General features: G+C 44.2%; 1 protein-coding gene across 9 annotated transcripts in view; it reads right to left on the bottom strand.

The window, feature by feature from the left end:
- SCUBE2 (signal peptide, CUB domain and EGF like domain containing 2) overlaps positions 1-21,672 on the bottom strand; it is a 486,721-nt gene that overhangs the window by 49,151 nt on the left and 415,898 nt on the right. For 8 of the 9 annotated variants that reach the window (XM_085648142.1, XM_085648144.1, XM_085648146.1 and 5 more), the window contains one exon: positions 19,969-20,130. The exons of the other annotated variant lie outside the window; for it this stretch is intronic. In XM_085648142.1, coding sequence (XP_085504268.1) covers positions 19,969-20,130 — 162 coding nt within the window. The remainder of the gene's footprint in view (positions 1-19,968; positions 20,131-21,672) is intronic. 9 annotated transcript variants of the gene reach the window in all.

The raw sequence follows: 21,672 nt of genomic DNA, 5'->3' as shown, positions 1-21,672 counted from the left end.
TGTTCGGATTGTGAGCAGTCAACTTTAACTATATAGTGCTTGTCTTTAACCGTTATGTGTGACTGCGTACAACTTGCCGTACAACCCCAGGCACTTTGAAATGTATAAGTGCCGTGGTTGCCTTTTCCACATTGTCTCTACTTTGTATCATGAGTTATATGTCTTTAACGGGTCTTTCTTAAAATGTGCATACCGTGAGTCTGACTTTATCGTGCGCTGTGAGGCAGCTCAAAGGACCATCCGGGGCAGCATGCTGTCTGGGAGGTGCCTCCGCGCCACGCACATGCTCTGGCTGCAGAGAACAAAGTTGTAGGTAGTGTATATGCTGGTGGATTATTGTCACATGCAGTGAGTGCATGGCGTACCATGGGCTTCGTATGTCGTTTGGTTTTATGCTAAAAAAAAAGTCCAGAATTACGAAGAAAGTACCCTAAATACCATGATGGAGACACGAAGTATGCTCGGTGTGCGCAGCCAGCAGCAGGTACCACTACCAGAGTGAAGTTGGAGCCTGGCCATGGAGAGATACAGCGGTCCTGCTGCCTGCCGCTTCCCCTTTCAGTCACGCACTCGCGGGAGGAGGGTGTAATGTGCGTGTTGGGGTAGGAGAGCTTTCCGTGTTGAGTGAGAAGTGTGCGCGGCCCGTGTGTGCCACGGTCGGTGTCTGGCGTGTGCCTGCGCAAACTGAGGGAACTGGTCCCAGTGGTAATTCCTACATTTTAATTCCTCTAGGCAGTAATGCTGTAGTGTGCTGTTACCTCATCTCTACCCACCCCTACCTAGGGCTCTGCTGTTTGCATAGGTTTACTGTCAGCCCTTTTAATTTAAGCATAGATTAATACTGTGGCTTAATTCTTTGAAATACAGTTCATATATCTAATTACATTTTGTTTTGCATTGTCATCTGCTAGCTTAATATGATGCAAAAAGCCAGTTATGTAAACTATTTGCAGGTACACATAATCTCTTCTTTGTAAGCATTAAACTCATTCATATAGTCAGGTAAATATTATACAAATAAAAACAATCATGTAACAAAGTGGAAGACTGGTCAGGCCTCAGCGTGCAGTAATTGTCTCATTGTTAATGTTCATTCACCCCTCAGGAGGCATGGCCATATGCATTGTTGTGATGTTTACTTTACCTGTCATTTTATTCAGTTAATATTTTAGAGAATAATGAAGGCTGGAGCAAGAAAAGCACTCGTTTTGTGGCTGTGTTTCTATTTCTAGTTCATTTCGGGCTCTCCATGCAGCTTTCACCGACTATCAATGAGGTTTAAATCCAAGGGTATGGATGTGATACAGGGTATGGTATGCTGTGGTTGAAATTTGCTTGAAAATGCACCATTTTTCCACTCTTTTTTCACCCCCCCCCTTAGGTTGTTCGGGCTTGCTCGCTACGGTGCAGTATGACCATCATTTTACGCCCCACCAGTTAAAAAAGTCACCAGCCACCACTGCTTGTGAAGGCATGATTCATGTAGATTGAACTGTCAAAGTCCAGTTTGCCAGAAGTTTCAATGCTGAAGGGAAGATGCTGCTTATGAATCCGCACATGCCCTGATTTAGGCGAGTATGCCTTGGTGAGCTAAGAATCAAGGCATCAATTTGAAAATGACCTATGAAGGTCTTCGCACCGAATGCACAGGGAGGTGTCCGACTCAGACTTCGTGTAAGAATTAGGAATACAAATTCAAAGTAACTGAAGATGGGACCACTGAAGGGGAAATAGCAAAAGAAGATTATCTAAATTGAAAGCAAAGCAGAAATACAAAGGATGAAGGGGTACCTATCACATCGGCGGTACTTGGCATATGACAACAGTGCCTGGGCACATGAAGAGGGAGCTAGTTAAAGGAGAATGGACCTTGGCATGTCATGCCTGTGGATGGGCATGTATTCGTTCTGCCGCATCAGTACCTGCGCATGTGAAGAGGCATCTGAGAAGAGGAGGCTGGCTCTGGCCGTATGTGGTTAGGCATCTAAATACTTTTGCTGTTCAGGAACATTTATTGCTTCTGCCCTGTTCCTGGCAGTATCAGGATGACTGAGGTTACACATGGGGAAATGAGGCTGCACACTGCGATACCTTAATAGGTGAACCTGTACCGAGGCACATGATGGTTGTTGAGCTGGAGATGAGGCTGCAAGTGATATATGATCATTTCAGTTTTGATCACGTTGTTGATGCGCATTTAATATTTTCGTTGACAAGATTGCTCTGGTTGAAACAAATTGGCTTGTTTTTTGTAGAGCACCGCAAAACACATAAATTAGTGTGCCGTCTGCACAACGCAACTCTTTTATTCTGCCCATAGAGCAAAGATGTTATTTCTTTATTAAAATCTTATCTGTTCGATACTGGCATTGAAATTAGATTAAAATGTACGAATAATTCCTGTTTCAGTACAGAGAATGAATCAGTATTCCCTCTACCCTGCGAAATATTGGGATTTTTTTTTCCAATGATGTGGACAATATAAAGCACTTCTTCCAATCCATCAAGGAGTTCCTTAGGATCCGTTCCCTTCGCTCAGGCAAGGCTATGGGCCCCAACGGACTCCCGATTGAACTCTATAAACTGCAACCAGATAAACTTGCGCCATTTCTCCGTCGTATGTTCTCGGAGTCGCTTGAAATCGGCTCTCTCCCTGATGACCAACGCCTGGCCACTATAGTCGTGATTCCCAAGGACGGTAAACCTCGGGACCGCTGCGCCTCGTATAGGCCTATTTCTCTGCTGAACGCGGAGCCGAAAATCCTTGCCAAGGTTCTTGCGAACCGCCTGCTTACTGTTATTTGCGATCTGGTGCATCCGGACCAATCCGGTTTTATCCCGCACCGGAATACGGCCCTTAACTTGCGGCGCCTACATGGCGTACTTGCAAGGGCGGAGTATCTTTCAGAGCCGGCCATCTTGGTTTCCTTGGACGCCACGATGGCCTTTGATACGATAGAATGGCCGTATCTTTGGGCTGCCCTGGCAAAGTTTGGCTTCGGGGCGGGATTTATTAATTGGGTTAAACTCTTATACGCTGCCCCGCTGGCACAGGTGGTCGTTAACGGGAGGGTTTCCCGGCCCTTCGTTCTTGGGAGGGGCACTAGGCAGGGGTGTCCGTGGTCTCCCCTGCTCTTCGCGTTAGCTTTGGAACCGCTCGCTGCTTGGCTCCGCTGGGAACCGTCGATAAGAGGGATCCAGTGGGCCCCTGGCTTCGAGGATCGTGTTTCGTTGTACGCGGACGACATTCTCTTGTACCTCACCTCACCACGTAGGTCACTCAATGTGCTCTTTGACATCCTTACTTCCTTCGGCAAGAACTCTGGTTTGATCATTAACTGGTCCAAATCTTGTGTCTATGCTATATCCGGTGGCTTTCCTCTCTTGCCCTCTCGTTTTCCCATTAAGGCGTCCAGCTCCGGCTTTACGTACCTGGGGGTGTACGTCTCATTGGATCCTGCTGTCCGCTACGAGCATAATCTCCTCTCTCCACTTCGGAGATTGAGGTTAGACGTGGCCCGCTGGCGTAAGCTTCCCTTGTCTCCCCTCGGTCGTGCGGCACTTTTTAAAATGATGTCCCTTCCCCGATTTCTTTACGCACTTCAGAACTCCTTTGATATTATTCCGGCGGCCTACTTCCGGGAAGTAGAGAGCTTACAGAGGAGACTTGTCTGGGGCGGTCGTGCACGTATTGCTCTTGCAAAACTGACTCTCCCCTGGTACGACGGGGGCATCGCGCTCCCGGACATCAGAAGGTACTACTGGGCTTCCCAGCTATCTGCTATTAACCATGCAACGTACTCACCTGGTCCGAATCCGGCTTTGATGGATAGATTTTTGTTGCCTGGCGGCAACTTTAACAGACCGCTTTACTCTCGATCGGCTGGGAGGACCTTAACCGGTCCCACTAAGATTGCAGTACGCTTGTGGAAGGCTGCGAATGTGGCCATGGGCTGGAATGATCGCTTGACGGGCGCGACCCCTTTGTTTGCGTCTGAAAGATTGGGAAGCCTCTGGACGACGAAGGGATTCGAGCGTTGGGACACGATTGGCATCAGCAGAGTGGGTGACCTTTGGGTGAAGGGTGCGGTTAAATCCTTCGCTGCGCTGCAGAGTGAGTACGAATTGAGTGAGAGGGAGTTCTTTCGCTACGTTCAGGTTCGCCACGCTTTGCTCTCGGCCATCGGGGCGGGGACTGCAGTCCCTGTGTCTTCGCCGCTCGAGGACCGCATACTCGACGGTCACTTGCCCGACAGTACTATTTCCCTTATCTATAAAAAACTAATAAACATTCGGGCGGATCTCCTCGTGTGTCTGCGGGAGGCGTGGATCGGGGATGGGGTGGAACTGGACGATGAGGACTGGCAGTCTGCGCTGTCCTCCCCTAAGGAGGTGGCCATACCCGCGCGTCTCCGTCTTGTCCAGCTTAAAATTCTCCATCGTGTCTACGTGACGGGCCCTCGTTTAGTTCTGATGGGTTTCTCTGAAGACGGGCTCTGTAGGCGCGGCTGTGGGCTCAGCGCCACTTTTCTCCATGTTCTCTGGGAGTGCCGTAAGGTTGCAGAGTATTGGCGCCGGGTGCATGCTGTCATGGAATGTGTCACTGGGGTCGCCCTGTTGCCTGAGGTTCGCCGATGTGTGCTGAACGTGTGGGAGCCTAACGATTATAATGCGGCTCAGACTCGGTGAGCGGCCCTTGGGAACATGGTTGCTAAGAGGGACATCGCACAGCTTTGGGGTTCCCGGCGGCCTCCCACCGTGTCAGTATGGAAGAAGAACGTGGACTGGTGCATGTGCAGAGAGAAGACTGTGTATGTGGCCCGGGGTAAGCCAGGGGCATGGGGTAGAATTTGGGGCCAGTGGAACGCGTACCGTGGGAATATCTGCACACCCCCCCTCGTGGACTCATCTGATGCTGCCTTGTCCCCCTGATCCTGAGGTTCCCGGACTATTGCATTTCACCTGTAGATGGTTATGGCTCTCCCGTCCCCCCCACCTCCCCCTTGATCATCCTCATTGACCACCCGAGGGTGGAGTTGGTACTGTGTGGTCCCCCAGCCGTGGTTAGACGCCTCTTTTTCGATGGTTTCCGCCTTGTCTTTTGGTGTTATTTATTTTTCCTTTTTGTTTGTATTTCTAAAATTTATGTATCCGGATAACTTCTGAGGTGCACCCAATATTTTGTCAATTCGGCTGAGCCCCAGGGGGCCCATTGTTTCCTTGATGTTGTTGACCATGTACATATTAGCGGACGGCCCTGGTGGTTGTAGGCCCATGTTTGTATTGATTTTTATGTGCAATAAAGGTTTTTCAAAAAACAAAAACAAAAAAAAAGGAGTTCCTTAGGACCACTAAAAGGATGGACACACATCACACGATGGACACGCATCACACGATGGGCACAACAAGAAGAGGTCTCCCAAGTTTTATATCAGTGACTGGAGAGTGATTATCACGTCTTTACGGTCTGAATACATCACTCAACGGGAGGAAAGGGACAGTCACATATGGAGTGGGGACCTTTTGGCCGAATGGTAACACAATTTAGAAGGGGCATCGTTCACAATGATGAAAATCTTGATAAAACATGCCAATGAGAAAGGGCAGAAGTTACAGGCAGAAATAGATGACTTAAAAAAACAGATAGAGGCCATGGAATGTAAGGATCTGGTTGAGAAGAATTATGCAATTTTAAATAAGGTCATAGAGGAACATCAACATCTCAGAGATAAAAAAAAAATGCGCAAAATCAACAGAGATGATCGAGACTACAGAGATGGCAGGATTTATACATTTGTCAAAAAGTATGATAATCCCAACAACACTGAGGACAGAAAAAGGGACAGAGAAGACAGCTTTGAAAATAAATCGGCCAGCAGTAGTTCACTGGCATCTAGTGAGAGCACAACTTCAAACACAGCCCTACCAGAGATCCCTTTAGGCAAAGGAGCCACCAATTTCCAGAAGAAATTGGAGAGGCTACGCATAGGCGACAGGCAGCCAAAGAAGGGTACAAAAAGACAAGGATAGGTGGGAGGTCAGGGAGGAAAAGCAGACAGCCATTCAATGCTACTTCGCCCAAAAAAGAACTAGTCAACATCATCACCCCCAAGCAGACAGGGGTGCTCACCACGGAGGTACCACGAGTCTAACAGCAAAGTCTATGGTGCAACTAGAGTTACAGATTGTCAATCTAACAGGCAGAGAATTGGATGAATATGAATGTAATGTTCTAAAGAAGGGGCTTGGTTTTTGTCCCACACAGTTTGGGGATCTGGCGGATGTTCACATTGATTTGCACAAATTCCTACGTGTTTTCAAATTAAAAGAATTTTTTTCGCAGCAAACACCTAAACCTGTTAAAAATGTGTTGGACACACCCTCTGTGCACAGAACTATTGGGAAGATGAGAGCGGTTCAAACATTACTCTCCATAGAGAATGATGAGATGATTAACATGTGTGCTATCCTGAATGATTTGGATATTAACGAGTAGTGTAATCAGGGAATTGGTCTCAGATGCAAATCCAAGTTTGTCCCACATAGTGGTTACCATCCCAACATTGACAAATTCGGTGATATCACACATGAGTTACGAAAGTTGGAAATTACTGGCAAACACACACCACACCACTCCTTCAATTTAGCGAGGAGCGAAAGGGAAGCCCTACAGAGATTACAAAATGATAAGAACATTGTAATAAGAGAGGCAGATAAGGGTGACAACGTGGTAGTGATGGACATACAGGATTATACGGGTGGGCTCTCCCGACAATTGAGCGACCATCAGTGTTATGAACCAGTCAATTTCAATCCCATTGGTGAACTACAGGTCACCATCAATAAGAGACTCTCTAAATCTAGGGATGAATGTTTGTTAACGGATTATGAGTTTAGATACTTGCATGTCAAAAATGCACGTTTCCCGTGCATATATATCTTGCCCAAGTTGTACAAGGGAGGCAAGTTCCCTCCGGGAAGATCCATTATCTCTGGGGTAGGCTCGCCCACTGAAAGGCTGTCTGAATTTGTAGATCTAGCACTGCAAAAAAATGTCACGAATTTACCATATTACTGGAAAGATAGCAAAGACATTCTTGTGAAATTTGAGGGATTTCCATGGTCCGATGAGTTAAGATTTGTCACATTGGACGTAGTAGGACTATACACTTGTATTCAGAAAGACTTTGGTATGTTGGCAGTCCACCACTACCTGGACAGAGAGGGGGCACACCACTACTCATACAACAACATGATCATGGATATGCTTGATATCATCCTCACTAATAATTTATTTAAACACAATGAAAGATGGTACCATCAGCTGCAGGGCACTGCTATGGGTTCCAGGTTCGCTCCTTCTTATGTCGGCCTTTTCATGGGCTGGTATGAGAGGGAGCATGCCTGGAACAAATGTGCCTCCCCCTGGACCAAGTACATCATTTTCTGGGAGAGGTACATTGACAACATTATTTGTCTTTGGTATGGCACAGAGAAGCAGTCAAAGGAATATCTGGCATATCTTAACTACAACCCCTTCAATGTTCAGCTCACCATGCAACACCATAAGGAGCAGATTGATTTCCTTGACAACCAGTTTTATGTCAGAGAAGGGATGGTTCACAGCACATTGTATAGGAAGACAACGCCATGCAACAGTGTACTTCGTGCATCCAGTGCCCATGCCAATTCCGTCATTTCCAACATCCCATAAGGCGAAATGGTACGGACACGACGTATCTGTAGTGAGGAGAATAGTTTTAAGGAGAATATCTCCAACATCAAACAACGCTTCCAGCAAAGGGGTTATGATCGGAAAAAACCTTGGACAGAGCGGAACAGCGGGCACTCAGCCCATCCAGGTCTGACACACTGAGGGACAATACATCCAGGAAAACGCACACACAAATCGCCAGGGACCAGTCTAGAGAAAAGGTAGCATTTTTCACTAATTATACAGCACACAGTGATAGAATCTTCAAGGCTTTCAGGAAACACTGGCACTTGCTGTTGGATATTCCCACATTGCGCCCTTTCATTAATGAGAATCCCTCTTTAGTTTACAGGAGGGGACGGACACTGAGGAGGTCCCAGTTACATCATAACCCAGAAAGCAACCAGCTCCAGAGGGTTTTTACACGTACACCAACTGCAACAGGTGTCGCCTTGGCCAGAACAAGATTTTTGTTATAACACCAACTGTGTACACAGAATCAAGCATTTCATAAACTATAATACACAATATGTGGTATATATTCTAGAATGCCCGTGTGGCATGATATACGTGGGCAGCACTGTACGTAGCCTCAAAATGTGTATACAAGAACATCGTCTGGCTTTAAGTAACAGTGACAACAGATACCCCATGACGGAGCATTACCGTTTTGCACATGCTGGTGATGTCACTTTTAGCTTTCGCGGCTTTGACCACATCCCCTCCAACAACAGGGGAGGAGACAGAGAACTGATTTTGCGACAGAATGCAAATGGATTTGTAGACTACAGTCTGTACTTAAAGGCCATAACACCAACAATGAGTTTCATTATTTCCTGACATAAGCTGGCACACTAAGGCACTACATCAGGTTCTGCAGCTTGTGGCCATTTGAGGCATATTCCATCCAGGCCCCACTTCATGGTGGCTGATTTCTGGCTAAGCTTTTTCTGACCACACGGTATGGACATTCCTGCGGGTCATGGTTTTCGTCACACCTACACCATACACCATGGCACAGCATTAAGGTTCATCAGCTTTGGTCTGGTGATTTAGAATGTGGCGTTTCCCAAAGGCCCTTCTATATAATTTCCATTTTCTTCTTTTTCTTCTCCTTCTCATAGTAGGCCCTCGCCATGGAGGCCCTTCATCAAGATTTTGTATGTTGAGAGAATATGTCTTTTTGAGCAAACGTGGCAGGGATTTGGCTGTGGGACACGGCTTTGTATACATATATATATTACCAATCACTTTGATCAACCAGGCTGTGTTTATTGTGATGCGTCAATACGCCTGCGAGCCACCACTATGGTTGCTTCATATCTATGTCTCACCAACCTTATAAACCATCACTCCACTTATGCTCTTCCCAGTCGTATCCTTCATGGTCAATACAACCATACATATTGTCTTTTTTACCCTTGAAACCACTGGACGCGTTCAACACTGGCCGCACTTACCAATTAGTGTTTCCGGGGTTAGGACTTTGCACGGTCTAGGCACACTTCGGGTGATCAGTTTAGTTTCAGTATTGTTATTTTTCGCAGTTGCCCCGACTACCATACTTGCCGCAATGGCAGCCGCACTGGCTGACACCACTACGTACAGTACACGCAGGATGATGAGCGGAGACATCCAGGTTTCTGCTATCCACCTCCCGCCCCAAAAAGTCTTTCTTCGTCCTCTGCTTTCCATTTTCCCCTCGGTTTTCCATAACATATAAGAGATGCCTCAGGCCTTCATTCTTATCTGAACTTGGATCCGGGAAGGAGCATTCCCGATGGACTGCGCTTCAGGTACATACCACCTTTACATGCCCTACATGTTTCTCCTCTCTATTATTGGCTCACGTTTTGAGATACTTGTCTATTTGCATTCGGAGTCATTGACTTTTTCATATTGCTTACTGTGATGGCTTTTCCAGCTAAGGAACATAATATGTACTGATCGAGTTACACTCTCATGCAACCTCGCCCTCATAGCAGTGCATTTTCCTACGGTTATTTTTCTGATTAGAGTTGGGATATTTGCCTTACCACCATGGTGCTCATACCCCTTGATGTATACAACGGTCTTGAGTTCTAGTTTATATGTCATATCACTAATACGCCACAGATCACACAAGGGTTTGATGGCTTATGCGTTATCAGGAGTGGCACATGAACAATTTGTTTGTAGTGCCATCCATTTTTGATTGTGCGGTCCATACATTATATACTAACCTTCCAGGCTTTTTTAACATTTTCAATTTAATCCCTTCTCTTCTTCACTCACTCTTTCTTTTCTTGGTACTGGACACTTTTTCGCTTCATTAACCCTTTTGCCTTTTAGCATTACTGATTCCATGTGTTATTACAATCATATTCTGATATGGCATGTTTTTTGATTCAGGTTTAAATACCGGGCCCTTATTAAGGAGGCCCAGACAGGACACAGTGGTATTAGTTTAGCAGTTACGTTTTTCCGCTGATTACATCATTAACACTGACGTATCGCTCACCTTACCTTTGAAGTTATACTTTAGGTTACCAACGATTTTGGCTCACCGTTAGCTTTCAACTACTTTGCGGTATGTATTTGTCGAAATTCACAGAATTTAGTGTGCTATAGTCCCTTCACACTGAGACCCCTTAGCCCACTTCCATTCGAGCTGTACCAAATCATTACTTAGGTATCCTTCCTTCCCGCCGTTTTTAAACTCTTACACATTCCGAACCTGTTTTAGGATTTTTAAATGATTTTGCATTATTTGCACTTTAGTTTTTAGATGCGTAACACGTGCCATTATGCCGTGGCACATGTTTTCACTTAGATTCACGCCCAGCACTCTTTATGTAGTTTCTGCTCAAATACAGGTCCTCGTACACCTCTTACATTCGAGCACTACGTAGAGTTACCAATACATCGGCATCGCACTGGGTATTAGAGTATGTATGTTAGCAATTGGGCTCAGTCCAGTATGGGTGGTTTTGTCGTGCGCTCACTCTTTTGAATGGATATTTGATACTTGTCAGATGTCTTGTCTGTCCTTTGTCTAACCATGAGATTTCGTCTGCTTCACTGTATAACACTATTTCAATCATGTTATATATATTGTACCCTTTCAGCCCTGATTAAGTTTAATCTTTATTGAACGAAATACGTTGGCTGGAGCTCATGTTGTCTGATGACGTTTGAAATAAAGGATTGTCTGACGTAAAGGAACTGGTCAGTCTTTTTTACTGGAAAAGACTTTCTGGCAGTGCACCGCTCCACGTTTGTACGAAGCTTCTTTGTATTGTTTAAAATTTGATTTACAAACCACATTTCTTGCTGCAATAAGATCAACTGATAGAGAAGTCGATCTACAAGGGCAAGAGAAACACATAGGCCAAGGGTAAACTTAGACTTTTAGAGTAAGTTTACAATCACAAACTAGGAGTGTGGATATACATGTTGTATCTTTACGACTGTGGAGAACTACGCACATTAGAACATAGGCTTGCCCCGCCAGTCGTAAACATACTTCACGTAAAACTGCAATCATAGTTAAAAAAAAAAAAATTTGTAAACTTACACCAAAAGACTAAATTTACCTTTGTGAATAAGGCCCATAGTTCCAGGATTGACCGCGCTAAGGTGCACTCAAGTGGTAAACGTACAGTACGAAATTAACTAAAAATTACCACTAGAACATTTTTAGGAACACAAAACAGAAAAGCTCATCCATTCATTGTTTTGTATTCGAGAATTATGACTGTGTAAGATTATTCAGAGCTAGCAAATTGCACAAACCATTTTGAATAGTGTGTGCCTACACTCCACCCCCACGCAAAATGAAAAAAAAGAACTTGAAACTTTAAGCGTGTCACGAAGATATTTTTTTTTGCTGAAGCATTTCTCCCCATGATATGTCTGTGTCATAACTTAGCAGACTGCGAAATATCACAGTCATCTGAGACCTGTGATTTAGCCAGTCGATATTCTCACTAGGGCTCCATGGTATTTCCTCTAAGGAAATATGATGGAAACTCGGTGTGTCAGAAAAACAGCCGAAGAGCAAACATTTCATTTTTTCAGTTCTATGCATCCTTACACTGTGTAGTGTATTAAAATGGTTGAATAATACAGTCTGCTGAAAGAGTTGTCTCAAGAAACATTGCACAAACTTTATAGTGATTTACAGGGAAGGCCACCAGAAATATGAGAGCCTGCACGTTCCACATAATTATGCATTTTCCACAAATCACTCAGCAGCAGGGCACGACTCGGGGGTATACGCAGGTACACGGCGTCCACCCACTCTTTTCACAGGGTGGATGCCGTCCCCCCCTGCCAAGAAGTTGGACCCTACAGAAATATGTTGAACTTGTCCCAGTGTAATTTTGAAAAACCGGGGCAAGTTCACCAGCACCTGCACGTCGTCTGCTTTCGATTCCCAGCAGCAATGTGCAGGCAGCGAGGGGTGCTTTATTTCCCACCTCCAGCTGGGCAACGATAAAGACAAAAGTTAAGGATAGCAGACGGCTTGTTATCTCTTCACAGGTACTTAAGAGATGCATGCTTTATACATTGTTGTATATAAGTGCATTCACTGTAAGAATGTCAGATGGGTTGGTCTGTCTCAGTAGTTATTCAAATAACAATTTAAATAGCACTATTTTATTTCTATTATAGTGCTACTCGTCCCAATGCAGAGTGTTAGAGCACTTTATATAACATACACATTATCCATTCCAAATAAATCATGTAGGTGTGTAAATTAATGTACAAGATGTGTTACATGAGACAGTCAGGGTTACAAGGTGTAGGAGTCAAATACACTTCTTAGCTCACTGTGGTCTACTAGAAGGATTACAATGTATTAACTGCAAGTAGCAAAAGGATCTCTGTGTTGTAATCCACTTACCTATCTACATAAAATAAAAATCTGTGATCTGCATGTTACATGATATGCTTTGCAGGAGACTTTTAAAAAAACAAAACATATTTTATTGCATTTTCAGTTGGCATATCTTATACACATATCAGAGCATCACTTCCAGTGACGTCACTTCCTGTGATGTCACGTGGAATGGCACGCGTCGTGACGTCATGTGCTTTGATTGCATGCATCATGATGTCACTACAATACTAAATATTGCCTGACTTGGTCAGTCCCCCCACTTCTTTTTTTAGGTCTCACGTGACCCAGCGCATGCGCTGGTCTGGCGAGACTTACTGAGAGGGCTCCAAAAAGTGCTACCAGGCCAGCCTAGAGCTACAGTGCATGTGCACGGACATGTACGCCGCGCTTTACCGCGATTACTTTCACTTTCGCAGCCCCACGGCCGCTTTGATGTTTGATCGCGATCACTTTCACGGCCGCTTTACATAGCCAATAGGTCTCGCTTTTGGGACCTTATAAGTATTTAGTTATGCAACTGTTGCATGGCTAAACACTTATAAGGTCCCAAAGGCGAGACCTATTGGCTATGCCAATGCTTGTTAGGACTTGTAACCTGCTCAGAAGTTACTGAAAATGCTGCCACCCGTGTTGCAGTGCAGTGACAGGCCCTTTGCTGCGCAGTAGCAAGTCACCTTCCAGCTGATGATTGCTGTATTTAGGAGTTAAACTGATACAAATGAGATGAAACCTTTGCTCAGCCTTAGTGAACACGGCTAAAGATGACAAAATAGTCACAATATGTTGCATTACGCTGCATTGTCCTCTTCATGCCACCTAATGTAGTCAACCCTGCCGCATATTTTATTCCCATGCCACATTATTCCCGTGGCACTACTTATAGGGTCAATGCCTGAACACTTTAATATCTCTACCTCTTTTTGTCTTGTGTGTCTTCCTGTGGAATATACAGCCTAAAGCCTAAACCCTGGCTCTACCTTCTCCCTCTCCATTTTATGCCACACAAGTAAGAAAACCGCCCTTCTTGTATCTACACAGTGAGAGTACAGGTAACCGGATCAGCAAGGCTGAGATTTCCTCTGGAGGTTAACACCACATAGACTAAGAAACTAAAAGCAAACGCATTTCTCTATGTGTCATTTAAATTGCATGAGGAATTTTGTACTTTTTCCATTAGGCCCATTAGTCTTACTGACGTAAAAAGGAAGGCGAGTGGCTACTGCTGCTGGTGGTGATGGGGATGGAAGAAAAGGTATTCAGCCTCTGTCCTATAAACCTTCCTTCCAGTGGTAAATGCCATTTTTGTGTTATTAGAGAGTGACCGGTAATATGTAGAGTTTGTAATAACACCCAGGTAAGGCAAAGCTATTACCTTGATATATATTCGTAACACACTGTACTCTGAATAAAGATTAGGGCAATGCCACATGGCAGGGCCTGGCACATCTTCCACCAGCTCATGGCGGCCTCTGCAGATGAAAATGGCCCTGAATGGTGTGGGTGCAGCCAGGGCTTTAAGTGGGATGACAAAGGTAAGGGGGTCTCAAAAGGGGGGCTGGCCTGTGTACTTAAGGGCATGGCATGAACACACTCAAATTTCTGTAGCTTTCCTAGTGTTCCACTCAAATGGTCTTTTGGTTTGTCACTGAGCTTTCTGTTATTGCAACCAGATATATAACACAACAACTGACATACACCTAAAACCATCCAGTAGTATTGGCTTTACTAATGGTTGTTAGCGGTTTATGATGAATGAGTAACCACAATTATTGTGTTGTAAATAAAACTGAAAATCTTTCAATTCTTAAATTGAGGCTGTAAACTGAACATCACTGAGGCCTGTGGATGGGGTAGTGGTCTTCAGAGTGTCTCACTCATTCCTGTTAGCTTCACTCTATATTAGACATTGATGCCCTTTTTCTATCCACATCTTGTCCATCTGCATACATTGCATCTTATCTCTTTCCTTTTCTGCACTCTATTTTCACTCTTTACTGAATACACTTCCTCACATTCCCTTCACCATCCTGCAAACACAAGGCACGCACTCACCTGTAAGCACTGCCTTTTCTTTTACTCTCACCATGTCAATATGTTAACATCTGAATACCTCCTTCATACACATTTGCACAGAATCACAACTGCAACTGAAATATGGGTCTGTTGCTCTGTGCTCTCTGCTGAGAGGCCAAGGTTCGGATGGCCATGTGTTCTGAACACCTTTTTGACCCACAGACAGGCACTGAGAGAAACTCACACTGCCTTCAGTCTCAACTCCAGAGCTCTCAATCGTGGCCCCTTATAAACACCTGAAGGCGACTTAGTTCCAAATATGCACTATACAAGAGCAATATGCTACACACAAAAAATACTAAAACACAATGTCCTGGTAATCTCTTACTTAATCTTGCATTCAAGAGTGCTTAACATGTGAAATATAAACAGGAACTAAATCGCTGACATAGATTGTTATGGGTGGATTGAATGTAAAAACAACGTTATTGTTCAGAAATAGATCAGTGTTTTTGCCAGTGAAGTTAAGGACATGAATATAGGGCCAGACAGGGACCGTTTCAATGTTCGTGTTTAAATACTACTGGATCTGAGACCAGGAGGGACCCATCCCTCTTAAAGCCCTGGGTGCAGTCCCAGCTGTGGGTACAGACAAGTGGGTCTCGTGGATTCCTCGTAGGTCTGGGGCCCACCACTTCCTTCTAACTTAGTTTTTAGAAGGAAGTGAAAGCAATACTGCAAGGATAACAAGCATTTGCAATGCAATAGGTCTCGCATTTATAGGAGTTTGAGCTATTGACATTGTAAATGACAATGCTTTTTATTTAAGTTTGTTTTTTTTAAAACATAAATAAAAGGCACTGTCATTTATAATGCCAATAGCTCAAACTCGTATAACTGCGAGACCTATTGCATTGCAAATGCTTGTTCGAAGCGCTGCGAGATTTAAATGATATAGCGCTACATAGCCCCGAATAGCGCCGAGAAGCGCGTGTTTTTGACTCCCTCTGCCCCAATTATACAACTTGCCAACATCGGAGGATTTAGAATGTAAAATTAGTAAGTATGCAATGTACGTAAAAAGAAAAAAAAAGAGCTTGTCCCGTGGAGAAGCGCCTAAAAGCGATTCCAGGTGCATACAAGTCTCGAATGTATTCCCTATGGACTGCTGGGGTAGTACTGTGCCCTTCAGAAGAGTGCCATAGCAGGCGTAGGGGAAAGGCTATATTGAAATAAGGCCGCGCCGCTTTGATGTCCTCAGTGGCCGCGCGGCTCACTGAGGACATCAAAGCGGCCGTGAAAGTGATCAGGCAGTGCTTTTCAGGCTGCCAAATGGTGCGCGCGCCCGGCGCACATGCACTGTATTTGGAGGCCTGAAAAGCACTCGTTTGCACTTCCAGATCCCCCTTTAACAAAAGCTCTCGCGAGAGCAGCGCTAAAGCGCTGTCTCAGGCGAGACCTAAAAATAGGAGTGGGGATACTGTGGGGGGGGGGAATAATCTAGGAGAGCGCACTATATCATGCACATTATAATCTTTCTTACACAAAATTATGCTGTGAGAATTAATGTTTTGTCATGACATTCTTTGGTAAAGGTATTGTTTTCCACCTGCCCTTTGAAGGACACAGCTGTGAATACCCAATTAAGGCTCAAGTGCAGTTTGATAGACCTCATGTGATTCAATACCCTGACCGCAAGATGGCACTGCTGCATATCTGTGAAACCCACTGAGTTTCCACGCACCCCCTAAGAGGCACCACAAGCCCCAGCAGATCTCGTATTTGCGGTCATTTTGCTAAAGATCCCTGTTTTCCGTTTTTACTGATTTTTACAGATAAATACAGACAGAAAACCATTTATTTTCCTGTCTGTATTTATTTTTAAATGTGGATAAAAACGGAAATTGGGTTGTTTTTGAGTGATTCTAAATGCTGTCAATCATCACTGCCAGGCCAATAGCTGTGCAGACTGACAGGCCAGGAGATCAAAAAAATATAGGGATTTTAGTAAAGAGCCTTAAACAGCAGTAGATTTGCACAACCTCGATACTAAAATGTACATAACTGTTTAAATAAATGCAGAAATATACACATTTCAGCCTAATTTTTGCACAAAACCTGAAAAAATATGGATAAATACAGATAAAATTAGCAAAAATTAAATATGGATAAAAACGGACGGAAATGACAAAAATATAAACACCATAACACCAGGAGCCCCTAATCATAACCCCTGCACACTATCTCTTGATGGATGGATGCTCCCAAAGCAAGCTGAGGCTGCCACCAGAAGCTGGGAGGTTGCTGGTGGGCAGGAGAGATATAAACAAGCATTTGCAATGCAATAGATCTCACATTTGCGAAACTTTGAGCTACTGGCATTGTAAATGACAAACCTTTATCTATGTGTTGGTTTTAAAAACATAAATAAAAGGCATTGTCATTTACAATGTCAATAGCTTAAAATTTCGCAAATGCGAGACCAATTGCATTGCAAATGCTTTTTTAGGACTTGTGCCCTGCGCTTACTTATTACATTGCAAAAATGACTATTATAGTATCTTAAAAGTACTTTGAATCATTGCACCTTTCATCATTTATCTCCGATGCTTTACCCACATAATGCAACAAAAAAAGACATGTAGCAGCCATTTTTTAGGTAGGACTTAAAATAGAAGCCAAAAGGATTAGCTTTGAAATGCTTGCTTTTTCTTGCAGCCTAGTTTCCTTCTATTGTCGTTTATGCAGCGCGCCTTACATCTATAATCGTGACGTTAATCAGATTTTATACTGGAAACAAGGATGCTAGAATGTATGGCTCAGTTTAAAGGCGCATGCGCATAAAACGGGTCTGTGCCTTCATTCTCGAGGGAAATCTGTGGATACACCATGCGCAGGATGGCAGGCTGCATGGATCCACTAAGATGCATACGTTCTACAGATGTTAGTCCATGGCCCAGCGTGAGCCATGTGATGGTTTAGACAGGGCATGCGCGCCACAGAAGGTCAGGCCAGACTAGAGGAATCCGAAGCAGTCGGCAGGGAGCAGGAAGGTTCAGGGCCCTGTCGCGTCCCAGGGGGAGCCTGCAGGCCTCTCCCATTCCTACCCCTATTAACGCCGCAATCGATAGTACAGATAGTCAATTAATTTAAAGTGACAGTTTGATCCGGGAACATTCATTTAATTAGTAACCAGGTCAGAAAAGATGGGATGTTGAGAATGATCGGCCCAGGACGCAAAACACCAGCGCGCGGAGACCGAAAGGCGCAGCAATGCAGGGCGAGGTAGGGTGTAATGCGGGGGCACGAACGACTAAAAGTGCTGGTAAAATTAGGGGTGATTGATGGGAACAAAAGAGGCAAAAGAAAAAACAATAGCGTAAGTTTGACAGGTGACCCATAAAAGCACTTGAATGGACAAAGAATACCAACATTTTGTAGCTCATCAACTTACACTACATCGTTTATGCATGAACGATGCTAACTGGTGGTTGACCCCGGTAGATAGAGTGCCTTCTGCGAGATTTTCGAAAGTAATGGGTGCAAATGCTCGTGAGATGGGAGGAGATTAAACTGCATGCTACAGGTGTCTTATTTAATTTAATGCACCTAAAAGCAGAGTGACCAGGAAAGAAGACCGCTGTACGTAACGTGCGGGACACAGATGGCAATTCACGGAACTGTAAGAAGTTTGGTCTTCCTACAGACACTTGTGATGCATGCATTTACATTGATAAAGGAAGAGAAAGAAATTTAAAGGAAAGGGAGCGAAAAAGGAAGTGGGTCAAACGGGAAAGAAAACGCAGCTGTAAGAGCACTGTGTGAAGAGAGAGCAGGAAGAAAAGTTTGCAAAACGAGTTAAGTAATGAATGGGAAACATCATGAACTGAGACAGGAGTAGAAGGCGACGAGGTGTAACCAACCTTGCGGGTGAACAGCGCTTTTTTGTTGTGCCTCATACATAGTACTAAGAGACGCCGTGCACGTGCCTGGCTGCGCTCCATGAGCGAGGGGAAGGGCATAGCGGAAAGCAAGGGGCACGAGACGGGGGATGAGAGAATACCACAGCTGAGATGTACACGTGCACATCGCCTGTCCCGGCGCGTGCACATCTCCTGTCCCCCTTCGGCAACGAAACAACAATAGGTCTCGCTAAGGCGAGCAGTGCATGCGCTAGGCAAGACCTAAAAATGGAGCAGAAGTGAGGAGGACAGATCGGAAAGGAACTGAAGCTTCCCTAAAACCCTTACCTCACTGTCAATGGGGCAAGTTAGGGCGTTATTTATTGTCCCTGATGAATAACGATACCACAGGATATGTTATTTATCAGGTGCTATAAATAACACCTATCATGAGCTTATGGGGATTAACATGCAGATTTTGGGGTTTAATGTAACAGAACTGCAGGATACTGTAAACTGACCTGACGAAATGTAACGAATGTTGGGTTATTTAACGCATTCCAATCATTATCGAATGTGTTAAATAAAACTAAACTTGCAATTCTGTCCTGTGCTTTTACGCATGGGACGGAATTAACCTCCCCAACTTGTAATCAGACCTATAGTGTATTACACACAACAATCCTTAGACGACTGGACAAGAAGGTCCCTCTCTGGGGTGTAATCAGGGTCTATCGCAGGGTTAGAGATGAGGATGGGATTCATGTGAATCCCTTTCAAGGAAGAATGGGGGCTCCTGGGATACACCCAAACACCAGTGAATCTAGGGAGTCTGCCAGTACCCCTGCATTTACCACCCACAGGTACAAGCTGCTCGACATGTGAGAGATATAAACACTCAGCGTCCGTGTTCAATCCTGTCTGCTCTTCGCCTCACGGAATTACCTGCATTTCTCTCCATCCCCTAACACCTGCAAGAGAGGCATAGACTATCCAAGTATATGAGGAAAGATTGGGTATTTGAGGAGCGAATAAATTACTATTCCAACTCCAGTTCTCGAATATTTGAGGAAAGTGATGCTAATGGGCCTTTCCATACTTTCAACAAACAGGGAGAATAAACATACCGGCCTTCCAGCTTGGATGAACACCAGAGATGTGGAGTATTGACAGATGGGGGGGGCCTCCAATTATTCTTAACTTCCTACTCGTAAAGTGGAGACTTGGTGGAAGCTTAGACATTTATCTTTAAAGTATCCTATTTTAGGCCTGGTTTTGTAGGCCTGTACAAATATCCTAGTCTGATTCAGAATGCCTTCAGGCATGTGGTCTCATGATACAAGACAGGGTTGTTTTGTACATAAGTGACGTGGGTTCCATATTGCTGATATCACAGGTAAATAAATACTCCTATTTCTTCTCATAGGCTTGTGCACGCAGAAAGATATACTTACTTTTACAGTGCGTTATATTTGTCGAGCCATCGTAGTCCGTGGTGGTATTTCCTGGGCATGAAATGCAATAGCTCTGTCCAAACTCCGGCTGGTACATCCCCATCGAACAGCGGATACATCTGTGAGTTGAACTGTTGTAGAAATGTCCAGGTGAACACTGAACTGGAGCAGTTAAAAAACTGTTAATATGCTTACAAAGTTCAAATACACAACTTGACAGTGTACGTAATTGTTTAAAAACTTTATATCAAGTATATTGAGCTCACTGCTATACTTGGAGATAAAATAAGTCACCAGATGACTCAAAGTCATTGGAGACATCTCATCACAATCCAGTCCATGTTCCTTCTTCAATGTGTAACGTTGCTCCAACTGGTTCAATTGAGGTAGAAAAGACTACAAATCCCATAATGCCCTGGTGTGTTAAATGAAAACCAAAACCGGAAACACTGTGAACCGGATTACCCTGCTTCATCTGGTAATTTAAGAGTAAGATGCACACAAAATCTGCAACCTTTTCCTCCTCACACAATACACCCCATTGTAAGAATGCTATTGCTGAGAGGGAGGGGTTATGCTGGCTTGTTTTAATGTGAGGCCAAGGAATAAAAAGTCTTATTTCCCAAGAGCAGAAGCGATGGGATATACTGAACACAGCCAGCCTCACTCCTTTTCCTGGATGATGCAATCAGTAGTCATAAATTGCCATCCATTACCGGTAACAAGACTGGCATCGACTCTGACTAGGACAGTAAACACCATTCCCAAAATCAACCAGAATTGGAATTATTGAAAATCATTTTAAGTTCTCAGAGTCTTTACAACAAATATTGAGCCATACGCAAGTTCCCACTTGTACTTCTAAAGTAAACACGAACTGCAGTGATGTTACTGAGGAATGCGGCGCCAGACTTGCAGCCAATTTTCATGAGAAACGGTCTCAAAGCAGAACACCTGAAAAATCCGTCAATCCATGCAAATCCATGCTTCCACTGATAATACGTGTGCCACCCGTCTGTTCCACTGAACTTAACACAATACTAACCAAAGCATTCTTTGAGAGAAGAGGTCTGTTAAGAAGTGCTTTGCCTGGAGGGCAGTATAAAACAGGGTGATCAAATATGCACCCACCAATGTAGTAAATGGAGTTCTGATCTCCAAAGAGGAGATGATGATGATGATGTCATGGTCATTACTATCGACCCTGACCTCCGATGAGGAAATGTTTCCTGGTTAGGACATTCCCAAGTCAGAGGGTATGAAAAGATGTTACTTTAATCACACAGCTGCACCATTTCTGTATATACAACTTATAGGAAGCTCGTCAACATATACCATTAAGCAGGAGCATACTAATTCCTATCCGAGTAGGTAGTGCGTGTGGTGTTTGGTTAAATTGTTACTAGTTTATCACTAAACAAATCCCTTGAGCTGCGGCTCTATTTCCATTATGCAAGTCTTGGAGGTGGTTGGGTTTAGTGCCTGCTAAGCCTTTAATACTTCTAAGAAGAATCAAATCAGCACTATGTAGCCGTACACATTACATTTGTAAGCGTGCTACACAAAATCCACTAGATTGGCTGCCTTGCATTGTTTATGAAAATGATCCATTATGTGCCAATGGTGTATTGTGATTCTGATCAGACCCAATCTTGCCTATGGATTTGCAAGTGATGTTAATGTCCCGGGAACACTCTACATTTA

The sequence above is a fragment of the Triturus cristatus genome, chromosome 3_2 (genome assembly GCF_964204655.1).
Source record: "Triturus cristatus chromosome 3_2, aTriCri1.1, whole genome shotgun sequence".
Lineage (NCBI taxonomy): Eukaryota > Metazoa > Chordata > Amphibia > Caudata > Salamandridae > Triturus > Triturus cristatus.
The sequence above is the reverse complement of the archived record's forward strand: the minus strand, read 5'-3'. Positions and strand labels throughout refer to the sequence as shown.